Here is a 20,472-nt window from a genome sequence, read left to right as displayed (position 1 = left end):
TGTAACATATATAAAGGTCTCCGTCATGTCCTTCCTTTTTCCTCTTCTCTCATGTAACATATATAAAGGTCTCCGTCGTGTCCTCCCTTTCTCTTCTTCTCTCATGTAACATATATAAAGGTCTCTGTCATGTCCTCCCTTTCTCTTCTTCTCTCATGTAACATATATAAAGGTCTCCGTCCTGTCCTCCCTTTCTCTTCTTCTCCCATGTAACATATATAAAAGGTCTCCGTCGTGTCCTCCCTTTCTCTCTTCTCTCATGTAACATATATAAAGGTCTCCATCGTGTCCTCCCTTTCTCTTCTTCTCTCATGTAACATATATAAAGGTCTCTGTCATGTCCTCCCTTTCTCTTCTTCTCTCATGTAACATATATAAAGGTCTCTGTCATGTCCTCCCTTTCTCTTCTCTCATGTAACATATATAAAGGTCTCCGTCGTGTCCTCCCTTTCTCTTCTTCTCTCATGTAACATATATAAAGGTCTCCGTCGTGTCCTCCCTTTCTCTTCTTCTCTCATGTAACATATATAAAGGTCTCCGTCCTGTCCTCCCTTTCTCTTCTTCTCTCATGTAACATATATAAAGGTCTCCGTCCTGTCCTCCCTTTCTCTTCTTCTCTCATGTAACATATATAAAGGTCTCTGTCGTGTCCTCCCTTTCTCTTCTTCTCTCATGTAACATATATAAAGGTCTCCGTCGTGTCCTCCCTTTCTCTTCTTCTCTCATGTAACATATATAAAGGTCTCCATCATGTCCTCCCTTTCTCTTCTTCTCTCATGTAACATATATAAAGGTCTCCGTCATGTCCTCCCTTTCTCTTCTTCTCTCATGTAACATATATAAAGGTCTCCATCATGTCCTCCCTTTCTCTTCTTCTCTCATGTAACATATATAAAGGTCTCCGTCGTGTCCTCCCTTTCTCTTCTTCTCTCATGTAACATATATAAAGGTCTCCATCATGTCCTCCCTTTCTCTTCTTCTCCCATGTAACATACAGTATATAAATATTTCCGTCGCGTCCTCCCCTTCTCCTCTTCTCTCATGTAACATATATAAAGGGCCTCCGTCGTGTCCTCCCTTTCTCTCATGTAACATATATAAAAGGTCTCCATCGTGTCCTCCCTTTCTCTTCTTCTCTCATGTAACATATATAAAGGTCTCCGTCGTGTCCTCCCTTTCTCTTCTTCTCTCATGTAACATAAATAAAGGTCTCCGTCGTGTCCTCCCTTTCTCTTCTTCGCTCATGTAATATATATAAAGGTCTCCGTCGTGTCCTCCCTTTCTCTTCTTCTCTCATGTAACATATATAAAGGTCTCCGTCCTGTCCTCCCTTTCTCCTCTTCTCTCATGTAACATATATAAAGGTCTCCGTCGTGTCCTCCCTTTCTCCTCTTCTCTCATGTAACATATATAAAGGTCTCCGTCGTGTCCTCCCTTTCTCTTCTTCTCTCATGTAACATATATATATAAAGGTCTCCGTCATGTCCTCCCTTTCTCTTCTTCTCTGATATAACATATATAAAGGTCTCTGTCATGTCCTCCCTTTTTCCTCTTCTCTCATGCAACATATATAAAGGTCTCCGTCCTGTCCTCCCTTTCTCCTCTTCTCTCATGTAACATATATAAAGGTCTCCGTCGTATCCTCTCTTTCTCTTCATCTATCATCTGACATATATAAAAGGTCTCCGTCATGTCCTCCCTTTCTCTTCTTCTCTCATGTAACATATATAAAGGTCTCCGTCGTGTCCTCCCTTTCTCCTCTTCTCTCATGTAACATATATAAAGGTCTCCGTCCTGTCCTCCCTTTCTCCTCTTCTCTCATGTAACATATATAAAGGTCTCCGTCGTGTCCTCCCTTTCTCTTCTTCTCTGATATAACATATATAAAGGTCTCTGTCGTGTCCTCCCTTTCTCTTCTTCTCTCATGTAACATAAATAAAGGTCTCCGTCGTGTCCTCCCTTTCTCTTCTTCGCTCATGTAATATAGATAAAGGTCTCCATCGTGTCCTCCCTTTCTCTTCTTCTCTGATGTAACATATATAAAAGGTCTCCGTCGTGTCCTCCCTTTCTCCTCTTCTCTCATGTAACATATATAAAGGTCTCCGTCGTGTCCTCCCTTTCTCTTCTCTCATGTAACATATATAAAGGTCTCCGTCCTGTCCTCCCTTTCTCCTCTTCTCTCATGTAACATATATAAAGGTCTCCGTCGTGTCCTCCCTTTCTCCTCTTCTCTCATGTAACATATATAAAGGTCTCTGTCGTGTCCTCCCTTTCTCTTCTTCTCTGATATAACATATATAAAGGTCTCTGTCGTGTCCTCCCTTTTTCCTCTTCTCTCATGCAACATATATAAAGGTCTCCGTCCTGTCCTCCCTTTCTCTTCTCTCATGTAACATATATAAAGGTCTCCGTCGTGTCCTCCCTTTCTCCTCTTCTCTCATGTAACATATATAAAGGTCTCCGTCGTGTCCTCCCTTTCTCCTCTTCTCTCATGTAACATATATAAAGGTCTCCGTCGTGTCCTCCCTTTCTCCTCTTCTCTCATGTAACATATATAAAGGTCTCCGTCGTGTCCTCCCTTTCTCTTCTTCTCTCATGTAACATATATAAAGGTCTCCGTCGTGTCCTCCCTTTCTCTTCTTCTCTGATATAACATATATAAAGGTCTCCGTCGTGTCCTCCCTTTCTCTTCTTCTCTCATGTAACATATATAAAGGTCTCAGTCGTGTCCTCCCTTTCTCTTCTTCTCTCATGTAACATATATAAAGGTCTCCGTCGTGTCCTCCCTTTCTCTTCTTCTCTGATATAACATATATAAAGGTCTCCGTCGTGTCCTCCCTTTCTCTTCTTCTCTCATGTAACATATATAAAGGTCTCAGTCGTGTCCTCCCTTTCTCTTCTTCGCTCATGTAACATATATAAAGGTCTCCGTCGTGTCCTACCTTTCTCCTCTTCTCTCATGTAATATAGATAAAGGTCTCCGTCGTGTCCTCCCTTTCTCTTCTTCTCTGATATAACATATATAAAGGTCTCTGTCATGTCCTCCCTTTTCCCTCTTCTCTCATGTAATATTTATAAAGGTCTCTGTCATGTCCTCCCTTTTTCCTCTTCTCTCATGTAATATTTATAAAGGTTTCTGTTGTGTCACTCCTTCTCCTTTATTACCTGTAGACGAATTGCAATTGTATCGTCTGTCTCTACAGGAGAAAGGTCCCTGTCAGACACCATGTTGCAGGCATAAAAAACGTTTTACTGCTTTACTAGACTTTTATTACTTAACCGTTTCTTTGACTCAAGTCTTCACCATCTTAGGCTACTTTCACATCTGTGTTTTTGCTGGATCCGTCTTGGATCAACAAAAAAGCTTCCATCCTCATAATGCAACTGTCTGCATCGATTATGAACAAATCCGGTTTTATTATTTCTAAAATGGCCAAAACGGATCAGTCTCAAACCATTTTAAGTCAATGGTAGACGGATCGGTTTTCTTTTGTTTTAGAGAAAAAAAGTTTTGATCGGTTTCCGAGGACGCACTCAGAAACGCTGCTTGTGCGTAATGGGAACCAAATAAAAACGGAACGGAATGCTTTCTGGTACACTCTGTTCCCTTCAGTTCAGTTTTGTCCCCATTGACAATGAATGGGGTAAAAACGGAAGCGTTTCCCCCCCCCCCGATATTGAGATCCTATGATGTATCTCAATAGCGGAAAGGAAAACGCTGATGTGAAAGTAGCCTTATTTGTATTTTTTTTTTTTTATGGAAAATTAGCGCGAATGTAACTTACAGGGAACCAGGACATGCTTCTTCCCGCCAGAAAGTAACCACCTACAGTTCCTCGGTTTGTACGACGCATGGACTGAAACGATAAAATGAGGGACATTCTGCTATTGACAAATGTAACATGCAAAAAAAAGGTTGTATTTCATCATACAAGGAAAAAAAGACAACTGCCCACTGATGGGATGCACCATAAAGCCATGGGAACACTAAAATAATGAAAGCAGGGTAGACGGCTGATACACTGGTTCAGCTTCACTTTGGTTTGGCCTTGCACATGTCTAACTGCATTATCTGACAATACTTTCAACTGGCAAAGCGAATGCAGGAAATGATGGGTGTCCAGCAAAGATATCCCCTCTATTTTCCTGCATGCTCATCTAAAGGCAATCCATATGTGATTGACCACTATACTTTAACCCTATACAGTTCCACAGGCTCCACCTGTGGCTGTTACACCGACAGAAGCATGGTTCTGAGTGGCACCGAGCAATAACTGCATGATGGCCATGTCTGTGAGAAGGTAGAGGTATGTGTGCTACAGAGTGCTGACAGGGCTTCTGAGACATCTGCATTAGCCCTGTTCTAGAACTAAAGCTAACCTACAGATCATATGGCCAGGCTCACATATCTATAATGTACATGGCGACCAGCCATCACATTACAACCATTTAATGCGTAATATTGTGGCACAAAACATAGCTCTGACCTGACGTGGCATGGACCCCACAAGATCTGTGGTATCGAGCAGACCCTGTAAGTCTTATTTGCTTGGTGCAGAGTGTTGCTGGAGCGCACAGGATAGCAATGTACAGCTCCTTTTAGTCGGTCAGATCTGGAGAATCAATCGTGAAGGGTGAACCTCCATATACAGGGGGTCCCTGAAATCCAAACCTCAGTGAAGGAGGTTTCCATGAATATCTTCAAGGCGCTACTGCCTCAACAGAAGGAGTCATTATTCCACATTGATAGGATCCACCGGACCCTGGGAGCGCCTAGAAATCCTGACACTTCAAGGGATATTGTACTTAAACTCCACCACCTGGAGGCCCGTGACCTGCTTCTGAATGCTGTGCACAACATGGCGTCCCCACCCAGGTATTCTTCCCGCAGTCTGATTGTACTCAGATCTTGCACCTTCCACATTGGAGCATGGCAGGGTTCTGTAGCCCATAGCACTGGCCTTCCATCAAGGTACGGTACCGCTAGGGGCTATCGTTCTCCTTGGCTTTCACCCACAACTCTAGGCCCTACCTCATTAGGTCCTTAGAAGATGGTGAAGACATTCTGCCTAGGACGGGCATCTCCTTGGAGACTTCAGCACCACTCCTGCCTCAGACCCCTAGGCCAGTACGTTCATGGATCACCAAACAATGTCCTCAGCCGACAACAAGGTCCACCACCTGACTCCCTGCTGGATTACGCCTACTGGCCATGTCTTGATTTTGCTACCTGGGCTGACCGAGATTGACTTAGTCGATCCCTCCGACTGCCTAACCTCCTTGAGTACAGACTACCACTACCCCCATCGGCCCACCGTAGCCTCACGCGTTGGCCCTGTGGTCCGGTCCGCTGCAAATGTACCTGTTCTGTTTTGCATTTCACTTTTTGTGTTATTTTTTTATATTGTTAAGGTCCCATGGTAACCATTTGTCACGGGGTAATGTGGATAACAGGTACATCATATAAACAGACAGCATAGGATAACAGTCTAGGCCTAGAAGCTAGTGAGGGAGAGATGGTTACCTCCTAGCAATCCCTGAGTCTCTCCCTGACTCCTGACAGTATGTGCAAGCCCTGATGGTGGACGAGCACATACACTCGTACCTAGACCCTGCTAATACTGTAGCAAACCCTAGATTAGGGAACGGGGAATGAGACTGCCGATACCTTCCACAGTAAAGGGGCCAGCATCTCCCTGAGACCTAGACTGACACAAACAACACAGAGCAAAAGCGGAACTTAGCTTCGGAAGAGTGAGGAACAAGGGATCCACAAACAACCAGCAGGAACTCCAGAAGGAAATATCAACCGCATGGGGAGAAGTCAGAAGAAGACTAAAATAGAGTCTCTAACCAGCAAACGAGCCGAACCTGTGGATTGGTGGGATCCAGCCCACAACAACAAACTGAAAGGAAACACCTAGAACCTGTCAGATAGACTCATGTTCAGCAAGTCTATCTGATCTCCTCAGATCTCTCACAGGGCTGGCAGTGACACCATTTCTTTCTGGTGTGGCTTGTGTGCTCATGAGGGGATGGTGGAGCTGAAGGAAGAGGTGTGTAGGATTGAGCGTCACATAATGTGAGGGTATTCAATTCCCACTCAAACATAAGAAGGCTTTTATACTTTATTTAAAGCTCACGCCTGACATCTGCTTGCAGGAACTGACCTTTTCCACCACCTCCGCACCAGCATTTATTTACCTGCGATACACAACCCTTTATTCTGCCTCTTTCACTTCTAAGACCGGGGGGTTGTTACTTTGCTCTAGAATGACTTCTCTTTTCAGATACAAAGGTCCTTCTGTGATCCAGAGGGTCAGTATTGGATCCTGTTGGGAACCTCACCTGACACTACCCTACTTGTGGTAAATTCTGACTCCCCGACCGACCACCCTATTGCTTTATTGAGACGCTAGAGACTATTACTATTAGTATCAGAGTATTGTCATCTTATATGGTGTAGGGATTTCAGCTTCTGATGACCACTACTCTGGACTGGTCTCAAGTATCTATCTCCTCTTGTACACGGGATCAAAAGCAATTATTAAATGATACTGTTAATAAACGCTCCTTAGCTGACACTTGGCGGGACATAATAGTTCAGAAAGGGGTATACATTTTATTCTCCGGCTCACCTTAGTCATACACGGATGATACGATTATGTCCACGGCTGTATAGGCACATTTATTAAGACATTCATTAGGACCAGCGTTTCAGATGCCTGTCATAATAAGCCCCATAGTTGGTGGTGGATCTGCCGAAGTTATGAAGAAGTGCCGGCCTCTCCATAGCTTTGCCTCATCCTGAGCCTGTTCTAAATGTAAGAAGCTTCTGAGTGGTCTTACATTTAGACCTTTTTCTACGCCTAAAAGGATTCATTACTCTTACCAGTAATTTGATTTTCCAATAGCCTCCCCAATGGCACTGACAGGCGGGTGCTCCATGACTCTAGGACAGGAAACAACATAGAAGCTCAAACTTTAGGTAGGGGGAGGAGGCCCTTTTAATCAGTAAATAACACGGTAGTGATGCAAGAACAAAATTATATTAATCCAACTGGAATACAAGAATGAAAATGACATTAGAAATTAAAGAAAAAACATAATTAAGGGAGGGAAAACCCCCAGTGCCGTTGGGGATACTATTGGAAAATCCAATTACCGGTAAGAGTAATTAACTCTTTTCCCCGGCGCCTCCCCAACGGCACTGACAGGAGGAATAACAGAAGAGTTTAACTTAGTGTGGGATCACGGCAGAAAGAATCCTGGTTATGCATGACATTTAATTTATAATGGTTGAAAAAGGTCATTGGATTTGCTTTACAGATCTGTTCACTCAAGATGGCTGCATTCTCTGCCCAATAGGTCGACACAGCGAGTGTTGAATGGGCCTTTAGCCCCTCGGAGGATTTAGGTTCTTCTGAGCACAACAAAGAGAAATTGTGAGCTTTATCCATTTTGCAATGGCAGCTTCTAGATCGAAGGTGATAGGCAGAACGATGGTAAGACGATCTCCCGATTACAGTGAAATCTGGATACCACCTTTAAGAGAAAGGAAGAACAATGGCTTAAAATCATCCTGTCATCTAGGATCCTGAGATAAGGAGGACAGCAAGAGAAGGTCTGTATTCCCCCCACGCTTCTTGGCGTTGTTATGGACAGAAGGAAGGTGGTCTTTAGGGCCAGGAGTTTGAGAGAAATGTCTTCAATAGGCTCAAACAGGGATTTATCAGTACTGTAAGGTCAAAGTTCAAGTCCCAAGGTGGGATGGTAGAGTGTAATCTGGGGGAATCCCTGGTTGCTCCTTTGATAAATCACATGATTAGAGGATGGTGTGATAAATTTGTGTCTAGAAAAACTGCTAAGGCAGAGATCTGGACCTTAAGAGTGGATGGCTTAAGCCCCTTTTTCAAACCTGCCTACAGGAAGTCCAGGATGACAGGGATGTTGACTAAGGAACTTTGCTGGATCCTGCTACTAGAAAACAAAAGGAAAGCCTTCCACATTCTGAGATAAATCTTAGAGGTTATGATCTTTCTACTCTTTAGCAAGGGGGCGATTACAGAGTCAGAGAGAACTTTCTTCTTCAGATTTTGGCGTTCGAGCTCCATGCCGTCAACTTTAACCGAGAGAACCCCGGATGGTGTACTGGCATCTGTTGAAGAAGGCCTGGAAACACTGGAAGAGTCCAGGATATTCCTTGCGATAGTCTGAGTAAGAGGGGAAACCAGGCCCTTTTTGGCCAACAGGGAGCAATCATGATGACCTGTGTGCTTACTTCTGACACCTTCATCAGGGTTCTCAGAATCAGGCTGAATCCCCCAATGCATATAAGAGACCCTTTGGCCAAAGGCAAGATAGGGCATCCACTATCTCTGGACCATCTAGGGGGGATAGGGAACAAAACCTCTCTACTCATGTTCATCCGATCTGCAAATAAATCCAGAACAGAAACACCCACTTCTTGGTAATCTGAATAAAAACATTGGTTTTATTCTCCCTCTTTTAGAGTTTGACGGCTGAGAAAGTCGGCCATCATATTGCTGCTTCCTAGGTGCACAGCCATTAGAGAGGATAGGTGTTTCTCCGCAGAAAGAAAAATATCTCTTGATGTTGTTGCCAGAACTCTGCTTCGGGTACCTCCTTGCCTGTTTAAATAAGCAACTGTCGCTGTATTGTCTGATAGAATTTTGATATGACCGAGAGAGGTTTGAGTGTAGGGCTAGAAGAACTTCGTAAACTGCTCTGAGCTCTCTTAGGTTTGATGAGGCACTTAACATGGAATCGCCCCAGACTCCCTGAACCATAAGGTCCCCTGCATGTCCTCCCCAGCCTCAACTGCTGGCATCTGTAGCAACCACTAGATTCTCTTAACACCAGAAGACACCCCTCTGCAGATTTCTTTTTATTTTCAAAGCCAGGGAGCGTTTTACATATGCTGGAATGGAAACCTTCTTGTCCAGATAGTTTCTGTTGCCATCTCAAGATGCCAGAAGAAAGGCCTGGAGAATTCTGGTGTGGCTTTGTGCCCATCTGACAGCAGGGATTGAGGATGCCAGAACTCCCAGGATTGTCATGACATTTCTGATGGTAGCAGATCTAAGGGTACTTTCACACCAGCGTTAGAGTGACCTGGCAGGCAGTTCCGTCGTCGAAGCTGCCTACCGGATCCGCCGATCAGTGTGACAGCTGACAGTATTTGTAGACGGATCCAGGTGCAGATCCGTCTACAAATGCATTGCAAGAATGGATCCGTCTCTCCGCTTGTCATGCTGATGGACGGATCCGTCTTGCAGTCTTTTTCACAGTTTTACTGGTCTGTGCTCATGCGCAGACCGGAAGGACGGATCCGTCCTTCAGTTGTTTTGCAATGCCGGATCCGGCACTAATGCAAGTCAATGGGAATTAATGCCGGCATTCCGGCGACTGATCAGGCGTTTTGGACGGACATAATACTGCAGCATGCTGCGGTATAATGTCCGGCCAAAACGCCTGACAGTGACTGAACGGAAGGCATACTGATGCAAACTGAATGGATTTCTATCCATTCAGAATGCATTGGGATATGCCTGATCAGTTCTTTTCCGGCATAGAACACTTTTGACGGAACTCTATGCCGGAAAAGAATAATGCTAGTGTTAAAGTACCCTCAGACTGCAAAACTGACTTATCATCAGTTGAAGGGACAACTGCTTCTCTTCTGGGAGGAAAGACATTAGTAAACGAGAGTCGAGAAGAACACCTAAAAATACTTTTTGCTGACCTGAAACAAGGTTGGATTTTCTGATATTTATGATCCATCCCAGGTCTGTGAAGGTCTTTTTAACAAGGTTTAGATGTACTAGAAGCGGATTTTCTGAGTCTTCAGAAAGTCGTCTAAGGGAAAATAAGAATGCCCTGCAGATGGAGATGAGTGGTCATCTCTGCCACCACCTTTGTAAAAAATTCTGGGAGCTAATGACAGGCCAAAGGGGAGCGCTTGAAATTGAAAGTGACAGAGGCGACCTCTCCTAAATACTGCTATCCTGAGAAATTTTTGATAGTCTTCGAAAATGGGTACATGGTAGTATGCATCCTCCAAATCTAATGTCGCCATGTAACATTGCTGGGGAAGCAGATTTATCGTTGATTTGATGGTCTCCATCTTGAATTTTTTGTAATATAGGCACTTGTTCAGACTCCTTAGGTTTATAATAAGCCTGAAAGATCCCCCTGGATTTTTTTATTAGAAAAACTGGAGAATAAAATTCTTGCTGTTGCTGGTTTTCTCGAACTGGTAGCAGGACCTCTTTTTGAAGCAAGTTGGTTATCTCTGTCTCTAGGGATGATTGTTTGTCAAACCTGTGGGGAGTCTCCGCCAACCGGAATGCCGCAAGAATACCGCTGCGCTCCCCCAAAAGGAGCATGCAGGATAGAGCCCGGGGCTGTCTTTCAACAGGACTTATGCCAAACACAGGGAAGGGAGGACATGCGTTCCCGAAGCCCCTGCCACTGCAACGGCCCTCCCACTAGTGGGGGAAAGAGACCAGGCCGTGCACTTGACACTACTGCGAACCTGCTCGGGAACAAAGGAGGCCCTTCCACGCTATCCGGGACAGAAAACAACACTGATTAGGTAAGGGGAGGAGGCCCTATTAAAGTTTGAGCTTCCGTGTTGTTTCCTGTCCTAGGGGTGGGGACATCCTCCTGTCAGTGCCGTTGGGGAGGTACCGGGGAAAAATGGTGAATGATACGAGCCTGATGCCCTTCCACTTCCCCACCCACAATTTTAGACCTGGTGTGAGCGTGGCGAAGTTGCAGATAGAAGTACAACTAACTGTTGCTCCGCCATCATCCGCCTGAAATACTCCTAATTTAGGCGTATTTCAGTATAATAAATGACCCCCCCCCCCCCCCAGTATCACCATCGTCTGATCAGGATATTGTCTTCTCCACATGTGACTTTACACCAAGGGGATCCCTCCCATTTTCTTGGTGGTTAAATTAAGCTTTGCATACAGACCCCACCATTCAGGCCTAAATAGCTGCTGACCTTAGACAACTGCACTACTGAGACCTCTCCGCTCCTCTCATAAGGCTTATGTTAGAGGCAGATTTATTGCCCGAGCCTCAAAAAGGAAAATAGAGAGGGGACAGGCCCTAGAGGCCAAGCTTAGTCGGCCTTCCTTACACTTGCATCAGACTACTAAATTGTAGTTAGACACGCTACTTTCCCATAGGACGGATCAAACCTGACAAACTACTTGCTTAAAAAAAACTGAAAAACCGTCAGCGACTTAACCAAGTCCTTAAAATCCAGACTCGGGAAGGTCAGGTCACTAGCATCCCTAACCGGATATATGATTCATTCTCCAGTTTCTGCAGGCTCTCTACAAGCATGGGCCACCCTCCTCACCCCCATCCATGGCCATGATCCTTGCTAAAGCGAATCTGCCTGGTCTAAACCAAAAAATCCGCCACCAACTCAATAGAGAAATTTCAGATATTGGGGTTAATCTGGCGCTCAAACCCCTGAAATTGGGGAAGGCACCAGATCCGGATGAGTTGACTGCTCTCTATTTTAAAAGGTTTGCTTCCACTTTAGCCCACACTTTAAATGCATAGTAACTATCTGCTTCAGGGTCTTGCCATGCCCGCTGCACTCCTAGAGGCTGTTATTAGGGTTATTTCTAAGCCCAATAGAAACCCCCTGTTCCCAAGCCAATTGCAGTCCGATATCCCTCCTTAATCTACATAGATTTCCACTTTGATATTAGCTCACAGACTTAGGGCTCATGCACACGACCGTATGCCCTCCGAGACATACAGTCCGTAAGCGGACCATATTTCCCAGAGCGGCATAGATTGTGTGCACGGGAGTACACAGCATCATAGATTACAATGATGCTGTGCACCTCGGGCCATCCGCGGGGCTATTGTCCCGCACTCATAAGATCTTATATAATCTATGATGCTGTGTACAATGTATGCTGCTTAGGGACATATGGCCCGCTGCTCACGGACCGTATGTCTCGTAGGGTCGTATGCAAGGGCCCTTAACTAGAGGGGGGCGAATTTTTCAAAAATTTGATTCGGCTGGTTCGCGAATTATGTTAAAAAAAACGGCTATTTCCGGGCTGCAGAGAGCCTTTATAGGGGTGTAGAACACCGTGCCTGGCAGTAACACGCACAGGGAGTCTGCTGTGGTAGTGAAGTAATACTGTGAGTCCGTATGACATGCAGATGACAGGCGTCGCTCTTAGAATCACTGCAGACTTCACTTATTGGGGCAGTCACGGGGCCCAAACTGACCAAATAACTCAAGTATGAACTCAGCCTTACAGGTCGATGTTAACGTCAAGAAGAAGCGCACTCCTTTTACACCGTCGTCAGCCGATTCCACATAGATGTCTACAGAACCTGTTCTATTAAACGCTTATACAAGTAGAGCCCCCGACAGAGTAGAGAGGGGGTCAGCATTAAGTCTGTGTTGACGTCACTGATTATTTTGCTCTTCCTCTGATCCGTCAGAACAATAACCGCCAAAAACGGATCCTGTCAGTGGAGCGTCACTTGGTCAGCATTTGGTCAGTAATCAGTCAGTATTTCTAATGCCCCCCCAAAAAAGGAGTGGATCTAAAACAGAGATGACACGTGAATGGAATATTTGCATGTCTTCTGTGTTTTGTACCCGCTCCTGCTTTTGGCTACCAAATAATAAGCCAATTCTGATGGGACCATACAGGCCTTACAGCTGCTTCACAGACAGGATCCGTGGTGCGTCTCAATTTTCCTTCTTTCTGACAGATTAGAAGAAGTGTCAAATAAATTATGTCAGCCAGGCCGAAAGCAAAAATAGTGGACCAGTCATGAAGTGGGGAGGGTGGGAACAGCATGAGAAGTCCACAGAGTGGCCCTATGACATAGTGGTGAGGTGGAAGCAGCATCAGGAGACCACAGAGTGGCCCAATGACAGGGTCTGTAAGTGGCAGCAATATGAGGAGCCGAACCATTACTGCTGCAAAACGTGAGATATATAAGCTTACATGTAGGCCCAATCAGAGTCCCCGTGAATTCCTCTCTGTCCTTAAAAATGCCTATGGGTTAGCATATAGGTCCCCAAAATGGGAATCTAAAGAGTTAAAGCAGCTGGTCTATGATGCAATGCCAACCCAAATCAAACTTAGCCTAGCCATAGATCTTGATATTGAAGCTCCCTTGGATAGGTTGGTGACGGCTGCCACCACACTGTATAATATGAGTGAGTGCCATGCTACAGGTGAGAGGAGGTTCAAAAAGTCCCCAGAGCAAAATGTAGCTGAAGCTAAGGTAAACCCTAGTTTGGGATTTGAAACGCAGCCAAGTAAATACCCTCAATCTACAGGACCTGTCCAACAAGCCCAGCGACAACAGGTAGGACCCAAACAGATCAAACCCCCAAACTTCAATGGGTCAGAGAGAGATAATTCTGGTGCTGAGAGGTCCAACTACCGTCCCTATTACAATAGTGGTCCCCAGGGATATAGGCCCTCTATCAATAGGGGTTCCCAGGGATACAGGCGCTGGAATAACAGGCCCAGACAACAAAGGGAAGATAGATAAATTTGAGGGTTCTTGCCTAGGAGTAGGTCACCCACCAAAACCAGGCCACCCCACAAAATCTAAATGTGCGCAAACCAAACAGGTTTGATCAACTGGCTGAACAAATGGCCCAGTTGTATGACATTGTAAGTAGGTTGTCCCAGGGGTCCGAAGGAAAACAGCCTGAACCTTTTTTAGGGGCAAATCCAGGTCCCAGCTCGGCCCCATAAAGCAAATAGGGCAGGGTCAGAGCCCAGGCCAATGCAAGGTTATCAGGGTGGTTGAGGAAGAATCTAAATTGATTTCTAATCCTATTTTGGGTTGCAGCGTTCCTGACCCTAAAGTTGGGGCCAGGGAGGAGGTGTCTAATATGTTATCTATTTTGCAGACTAATCTTGTCGATCCCTACAATCCTGTGTCTTCTTCAACAAGTGATCCTATCGTATCAGCATCAGGCTGTGAACAGTCTACAAGCTGTGACATAGTCCAGCTTTCCCCAAAGGTAGGGGCTACTACTTCTGTTCCCTGCAGCAGGGATGTGAAGGATCCACCAGAGGTCGTGACGCTGCAGAGAGGTCACGCTCAAGGATTAGCTGAACTTCATGATTGTTTGAATGCGGAACAGGGAGGTAAGTCACCAGAAAATGATTTCCTAGAGGAGCAATTTTCATCTCCATATAAATCTTATGAAGAGGAGTACTGCAAATTATTACCATATGTATATGTAGACGGCTGTTCTTTCCATACGGATGTAGGAAACGAGCGTACACTGGTTGCAGGTGTCGGAATTGCATGGAATAATATATTCCCGGATATGTCCATCGGATACAAAATCGGTCTCAAAAGTAGCCAAGTCGCAGAACTCACCGCTGTGTACAAAGCCGTACAAATGGCTATCGAATATGATGTTTAAGAGTTTTCCATAATCACAGATTCTGATTGTATTCATAATAGCTTTGTGGAGTATTTTCCCGGATGGAAAAGATCCGACATGATGAGAAGCAATAACAAGCCAGTCAAGCATGGTAAGATGTTTTGTAAAAATCGAGGAGATGGTTATTACCCAAAGTTTTACCATTTACTGGAAAAAGTTGAGGGGTCATTCAAAATATCCAGTTATGGATAATGAAGGAAATGATCTAGCAGACTCCCTCGCTAAACAAGCAGCCATCAATGGAGAAGTTTTGGATGTGGATGACCTTATGGGAACTGTCCAAGTGGATGCAACAAGAAGTCAGGCCCCAACAAGAAGTCTTGGAGTCAGGATTCCCCTAGTGAGGATCTTATTGCGAGCCAAAAAGGGGATTCAGTTAGTAGTACTTTTTATAAACACATTGAAGATCCACAGAATTGTCCCATAAATACAGAAGACTGCGATGGCAAAGAGGAGTTACGGATTTTGATGAAGGTCAAGTCCAAATTCTCGTTACAGGATGAGTTGTTGATTAGGACCTTGAAGAATGGTATCACACAATGGGTAGTACCCGCAACATACCGAGGTTTGATGTTACAACACGCCCATGATGCACCAACAGCTGGTCATCGAGGTGAAAAGTTGACGTACGACCCTAATTGTTACGGGACTATGCTTATTGGCCACATATGTTGCAAGATGTTCGCACATATTGTCAAGGATGTCTTATCTGCCCAATCATCAATTCCAGCCACAGACACCCACTCATTGAGCGCCACTGATGAAACAGACATCCAAATTGACTTCATCGGACCAATAACAACCTCATCAAAAAGCAACAGATACAGGTTAACCGTGACTTGCTTGTTCACAAAATGGGTGGAATGTTTTCCTTGTAAAGCATGCAGTTTAAGCGTATGTGCGTCTCTTCTCATTAACCACATATTTTCTAGGTTTGGTCTTCCCAATGCATCGAGTCCGATCATGGAAGTAATTTCACTAGTGAGGTGATGACAAAGATGTGGGAGATATTGGGGGTAAAAAGGAAGCTGCATATAGCTTTTCGGCCAACCTCTAGTGGTGGAGTGGAACGCTACAACCAATCCATTGTGAACATTTAAAAAAAAGTTTGTCAATGAATCCGGTAAGGACTGGGATGGCCATAAGAACCAAAGGCAATTTGACATCAGAGCCACCCCAAGCGCAGCAAACTTTCTCCCTTCAAAATGATCACAGGCAGGAAGATGGTGTTACCCCAACATTTGCTCTACCGGACGACAGACCACAATTTAATAAATGCTACAACATCTCATCAATATGTGGAAAATCTACGCAAGCACCTTAAGCATGCTTTTGCGTTTGTTCAGAAGAATATAGAGAAAGCCACAATAAGTGCTAAGACATACTACGATCTGAAGACTACACAGAAGGAGTATCAAATTTCCGGTCAGGTTTATCTCTATAACTTCGCTCTGGATCAAGTGAAGGAGACAAAGTTCTTATCTTCCTGGAAAGGACCTTATGTCATCACTGACAAGTTGTCACCAGTTGTCTGCAAGATAAAAATCCCTAAGGGGGATGAATTCGTAGAAAAATGGATGCACATTAACCAATTACGTTTTTGTCATCCTAGCTCACGACTTCGCGAGATAGAAGAAGTTGGATGAAGAGAGGTGAAGAGATTTTACGGTTCCAGCTAAAGATTGAAACCAAGATTGGGATTGTATGAACAAACATGTGTACTAACCATCCTCATGTGTGCTTCCTCCGCAACTAAACAACTCTTAACTTACCTCTAAAACTGAGAACTTGCCCTGTTCAAGAAAATAACCTATGCCAATCGAACATACATGATAGCATTAACTCTTTTCTTGCAGGATAAAAAGTGAAATATGTATGTACTCATATGTGTCATACAATTTTATAGGTGCAAGATGCCGACTAAGATGATTGCCGTTGTCTATGTCATCCTTATCTTGGGGAAGGAGTCCAACGCCGAGCCGATTGCTGTGCCAGGTCCTTCATCTGGAATCATGCTGCAGGACACCGCAGGATTCATACTGACGAACAAGAGGATTCTATCCCAGAAGCTCTACATCAGCCTGGATCCACGCGTCTTCGTCAAAAAACAATTCGACGTGTCCGAGATCATATCGCCAGAGATCCAAGCCTGGTACCAGATGCACATCAGATATTCCCAAGAACGGATTACGCAAATCCTGGAGCAAGCGAGAAAGACCTTGACCAGAGAGCAGTTTTCTACAAACCAAAGACCAAAGCAATTCATTTCTGCAATCATAGCAGCCATAATCTTTGGCGTAGTGGGCACTGTTATTGCTAACGGTGTGACAGTTGCCAAGTCCATCTCTATCAAGACGTTGGAACTCGAAGTTGGTTCATTAAAACGGAACCTAATAAACATTTATGCAGAGATGGAGAGTCAAAACAAACATTTATCGAACTTATATGCTGTTTTGCAGGATCTATGGGATGGTTGAGTTTGTTGACCATCCAAGTCATGCGTGTTAGATAAGGTTCTCCTCCAGAAGGACTTTAGCCAAGCTCTGGTTGAAACACTATACACCAAGTCTACGCATTGAAGAAGACATATGAAAAGCCCTTTTAAACGTTCCAAATATATTCACACTTTATGGAACCTTTTTGGAATGAAGGGGGATTTGTTGTGCATTTTCATACGTATACAATATTATCTAATGATATTATAGCCAAAATGAATTCCTCATTGCCTTTAAGAATAAAATCAGCTTGAACCAAAGTTCTGTTATGTGGCTGGAGAGGCCAAGATTAGTTCATAGCAAGTTCAGTTTAAAAAATTAAAAAAAATTGTGAATATGAATGGACGACATATTTTAAAAGTTATTGCTAAAGATATGGGTTTATCTATGGGGAGTACACTAGCTTCCTCAGATATGTCTGTCTGAAGGGAACAATGTTGTTTCATGGATAAGCCATGACGAGAAAATAATTCATATCCTTGAGGCACACCTGCTGTATGAGGTTCAATTCATATATTCATAATTATATAATATATATTTCTGTATGGTATATTTAGTTTACAACATATTTTAACCAATAATTCATATGTGTTGTCTATGTCTGTGACAATGTATCGAGATAATATATATATATTATACCATGTATGTGTCATTTAAAATGTATCCTGTAGAAGATACAGAAACACTGAAGTAAGTTTCTGGTAATTGGATTTCTGAGAAGAATATTATTTCAGACGATAGTTATTCATTCATGTAGATAAGTAAAATATACAAGTCCCGATGCCAAGTATCAAGGCCATTATAAATTATTAATTAACATATATTCAAAAAGATAGGAGAAGACAGTGACTCCAACAAGTCTAGGTTATAGGTAAAATTGTCAGGAAAAGACCTTCCTCAATGATGTATATTAAAAAGGTTAAGAGAAGGTCATGTGAACGTATTATTAGGTATTTAGAATTCATGTTTAAGGTTGTGATGGTCATCTGCAATACCACAGTTCCATCTGGAGGCAGATGGACAATATTATATTATTTTATCATTTGTTTTATACCATGTCAAGGGTTAATATGACATCATTGTGTTATTAGCATGCAAGTACACCCACCTTACCTGATTGGAAATCCCTAATCTAGAAGGGGATGGGGAATAATTAATCGTGTGCAGAGCACCAAAGGAGATATCCATAGATCCATCCATCCAATCAAGAAAAAAAAGGGAAACTCAGAAAGAAAACTTTACCAGAAGAAACTTGGATTATTATTTTTGGATTACTAGGAAAGTTCTTGAACTGGTCCCATCTGAACTCTGTCTACCTTTGACCCGGTAATGTATATTGTGTTTACTACTCGTGATATTAATAAGATATTTCTCCCGGTATATAGCCAAGAGCCCCCATACTGTGGGAATATATAGTCTTAGGTGCCTCCATAATGCTGATTCTTCTCTGAGCAAAGATGCAGATTGTTACTGGAAGATCTGACATTATCTGAAGAGAGGACTAAACCCTCGGAAAGTTATTTTCCTTAGTCTGATTGCCGAGCTGGATATTTCATCATATTATTATCATATATTTTTGATTGGTCAGAGGAAAACAGAGTCAAGGGGTAACAGTTATTTTCCTGTAAATCCGTGTTTTATTGCTGTAGCCGGTTTGATAACAGAAGATCCTAAGTTTCTCTTGGTATATGAATTATTGGTCTCTTTGTTAAAGGTATGACACCGGTCGTCATAAATCACTAAGTTATACTGTTCTGGTGAGATAGGGGTGTGTTAGCGCCACCGTGTGGTGTGTTTGGGTGTTATTTTGTAACTTCATCATCTGTTTTGCAATTGTATTGATTTTATATTCTTTGTTTTATAATAAACTATATAGAGTAGGTGATTTTTTCCCCCCAACAGTCCGCACTGACTGCTACCGCTGCTGCCTCCGTTTACCTCAGCACCACTACTTCCCTTGCAGGTAGGCTGCTGTGAAGCAGGTGGTCTACCCTGTACCCGTTTGGCTCCCGACCTCCCACTTCTGCCACCCTGCTGACTCCTGGCCACACTATCGACTTGCTGGCTCCACAACTGGCTCACAGGCAAGCTGCCACCCTCTTCTCCTGATGATGAAGCCCCTTCTGCACCCGGCTCCCAAGTGCGATCTGCTTCATCATCATCATCATCGAGTAGTGTCTGCACATCACTGATGTCCTCCTCAATGGTCTTTGGGTCAGGAGCCTGACCGCTCGCAATACTACCTCCCACGCCACTCTCCTCATCACTACTTGCCCGCCTAGCGGAGGAAGCGCAGATGTCTCCTCCAGATCTTGGCTGGGCAGTAGCTGCTGACTGTCCTCTAGTAGCTCATCCTCGCTGAAAAGTGGAGCCGAGTCTACGGCATATAATACTTCTGTGGGTGATGGAACAGCAAAGGATAGAGGCAGGTTGAGGAAAGGTGAGGACACTGCCAACTAAGTGTTGTGTCTGACGAACCCACCGACTGTTGGCTGGGGGTGTCTGAGGTCACTTGGGTTGACGTGGATGACAGAGTTAACGAATCAAGAACCACTGGGTTGCTGGTCAAAACACGACCGCTAAATGACACCGGGAGCTCAGGTCTCTCGCTGCGACTCCTGCTGCCACGACCCCTCGCTCTGCTGTGACAGAAACATTTAGGCCTCTGCCACTCCTCTGTGCATGGCCTGGCACTTCTCTGCCCAACATAATTTTAGCTGAAAGAAATAAATTAAACGCAAATTAAAACACCACTAAAAGCGACAAATATATTTTTCTTGTAGTACTGAAATACGCCCCTATACGCTTTCACCGGGAAAAAAATTAAGCAGTGAAGTGCATATAGATTTTTCTTGCTGTTAATGAAATACGCCCCTATACGCATTCAGCAGGAAAAAATTAAGCAGGGAAATGTGTATAGATTTTTCTTTTTGTTACTGAAATAGGCAAACAAACGCTTTCACCAGGAAAAAAATAAGCAGTGAAGCGCATACAAATTTTAATTGTTGTTAATGAAATACGCCTCTTTACGCATTCAGCAGGAAAAATTTAAGCAGTGAAGTGCGTATAGATTTAAATTTTTTTATTAAATACCACGTGTGCTCGAGCGCAGCCAATAAACGTGTATAACGTGTGCGCATACTAAAAATATCTGTGACAACCAGTGCACTTTATCCGTAGACGCTGCGGACAGCAACATTATCTGCGCTATATCTCCTGTTTAACGTGTGCGCATACTAAAAATATCTGTGACAACCAGTGCACTTTTTACGTAGACGGTGTCTGCTGAAGACAGTTACATTACCTGCGCTACATCTACTGTATAACGTTTGCGCATCCCAAATAGCTGTGACATTCCCTGTAATTTTTTATGAGCCGCTGGTGACAGCAGCGACATTACCTGTGCTATATCTCCTGTATATTGTTTGCGCATCCTAAAAAAAATATAAAAAAATTGGGGACATTCGGTTTAATTTATTT

The 20,472-nt window shown here is 43.8% G+C and overlaps 1 protein-coding gene across 1 annotated transcript in view; it reads right to left on the bottom strand.

The window, feature by feature from the left end:
- SLC5A2 (solute carrier family 5 member 2) overlaps positions 1 to 20,472 on the bottom strand; it is a 95,566-nt gene that overhangs the window by 69,434 nt on the left and 5,660 nt on the right. The window contains exon 2 of the mRNA XM_044274674.1: positions 3,786 to 3,857. Coding sequence (XP_044130609.1) covers positions 3,786 to 3,857 — 72 coding nt within the window. The remainder of the gene's footprint in view (positions 1 to 3,785; positions 3,858 to 20,472) is intronic.

This window comes from Bufo gargarizans, unplaced genomic scaffold (genome assembly GCF_014858855.1).
Source record: "Bufo gargarizans isolate SCDJY-AF-19 unplaced genomic scaffold, ASM1485885v1 original_scaffold_1966_pilon, whole genome shotgun sequence".
NCBI classification, from domain to species: domain Eukaryota; kingdom Metazoa; phylum Chordata; class Amphibia; order Anura; family Bufonidae; genus Bufo; species Bufo gargarizans.
This window is presented reverse-complemented; position numbering and strand designations above follow the sequence as displayed.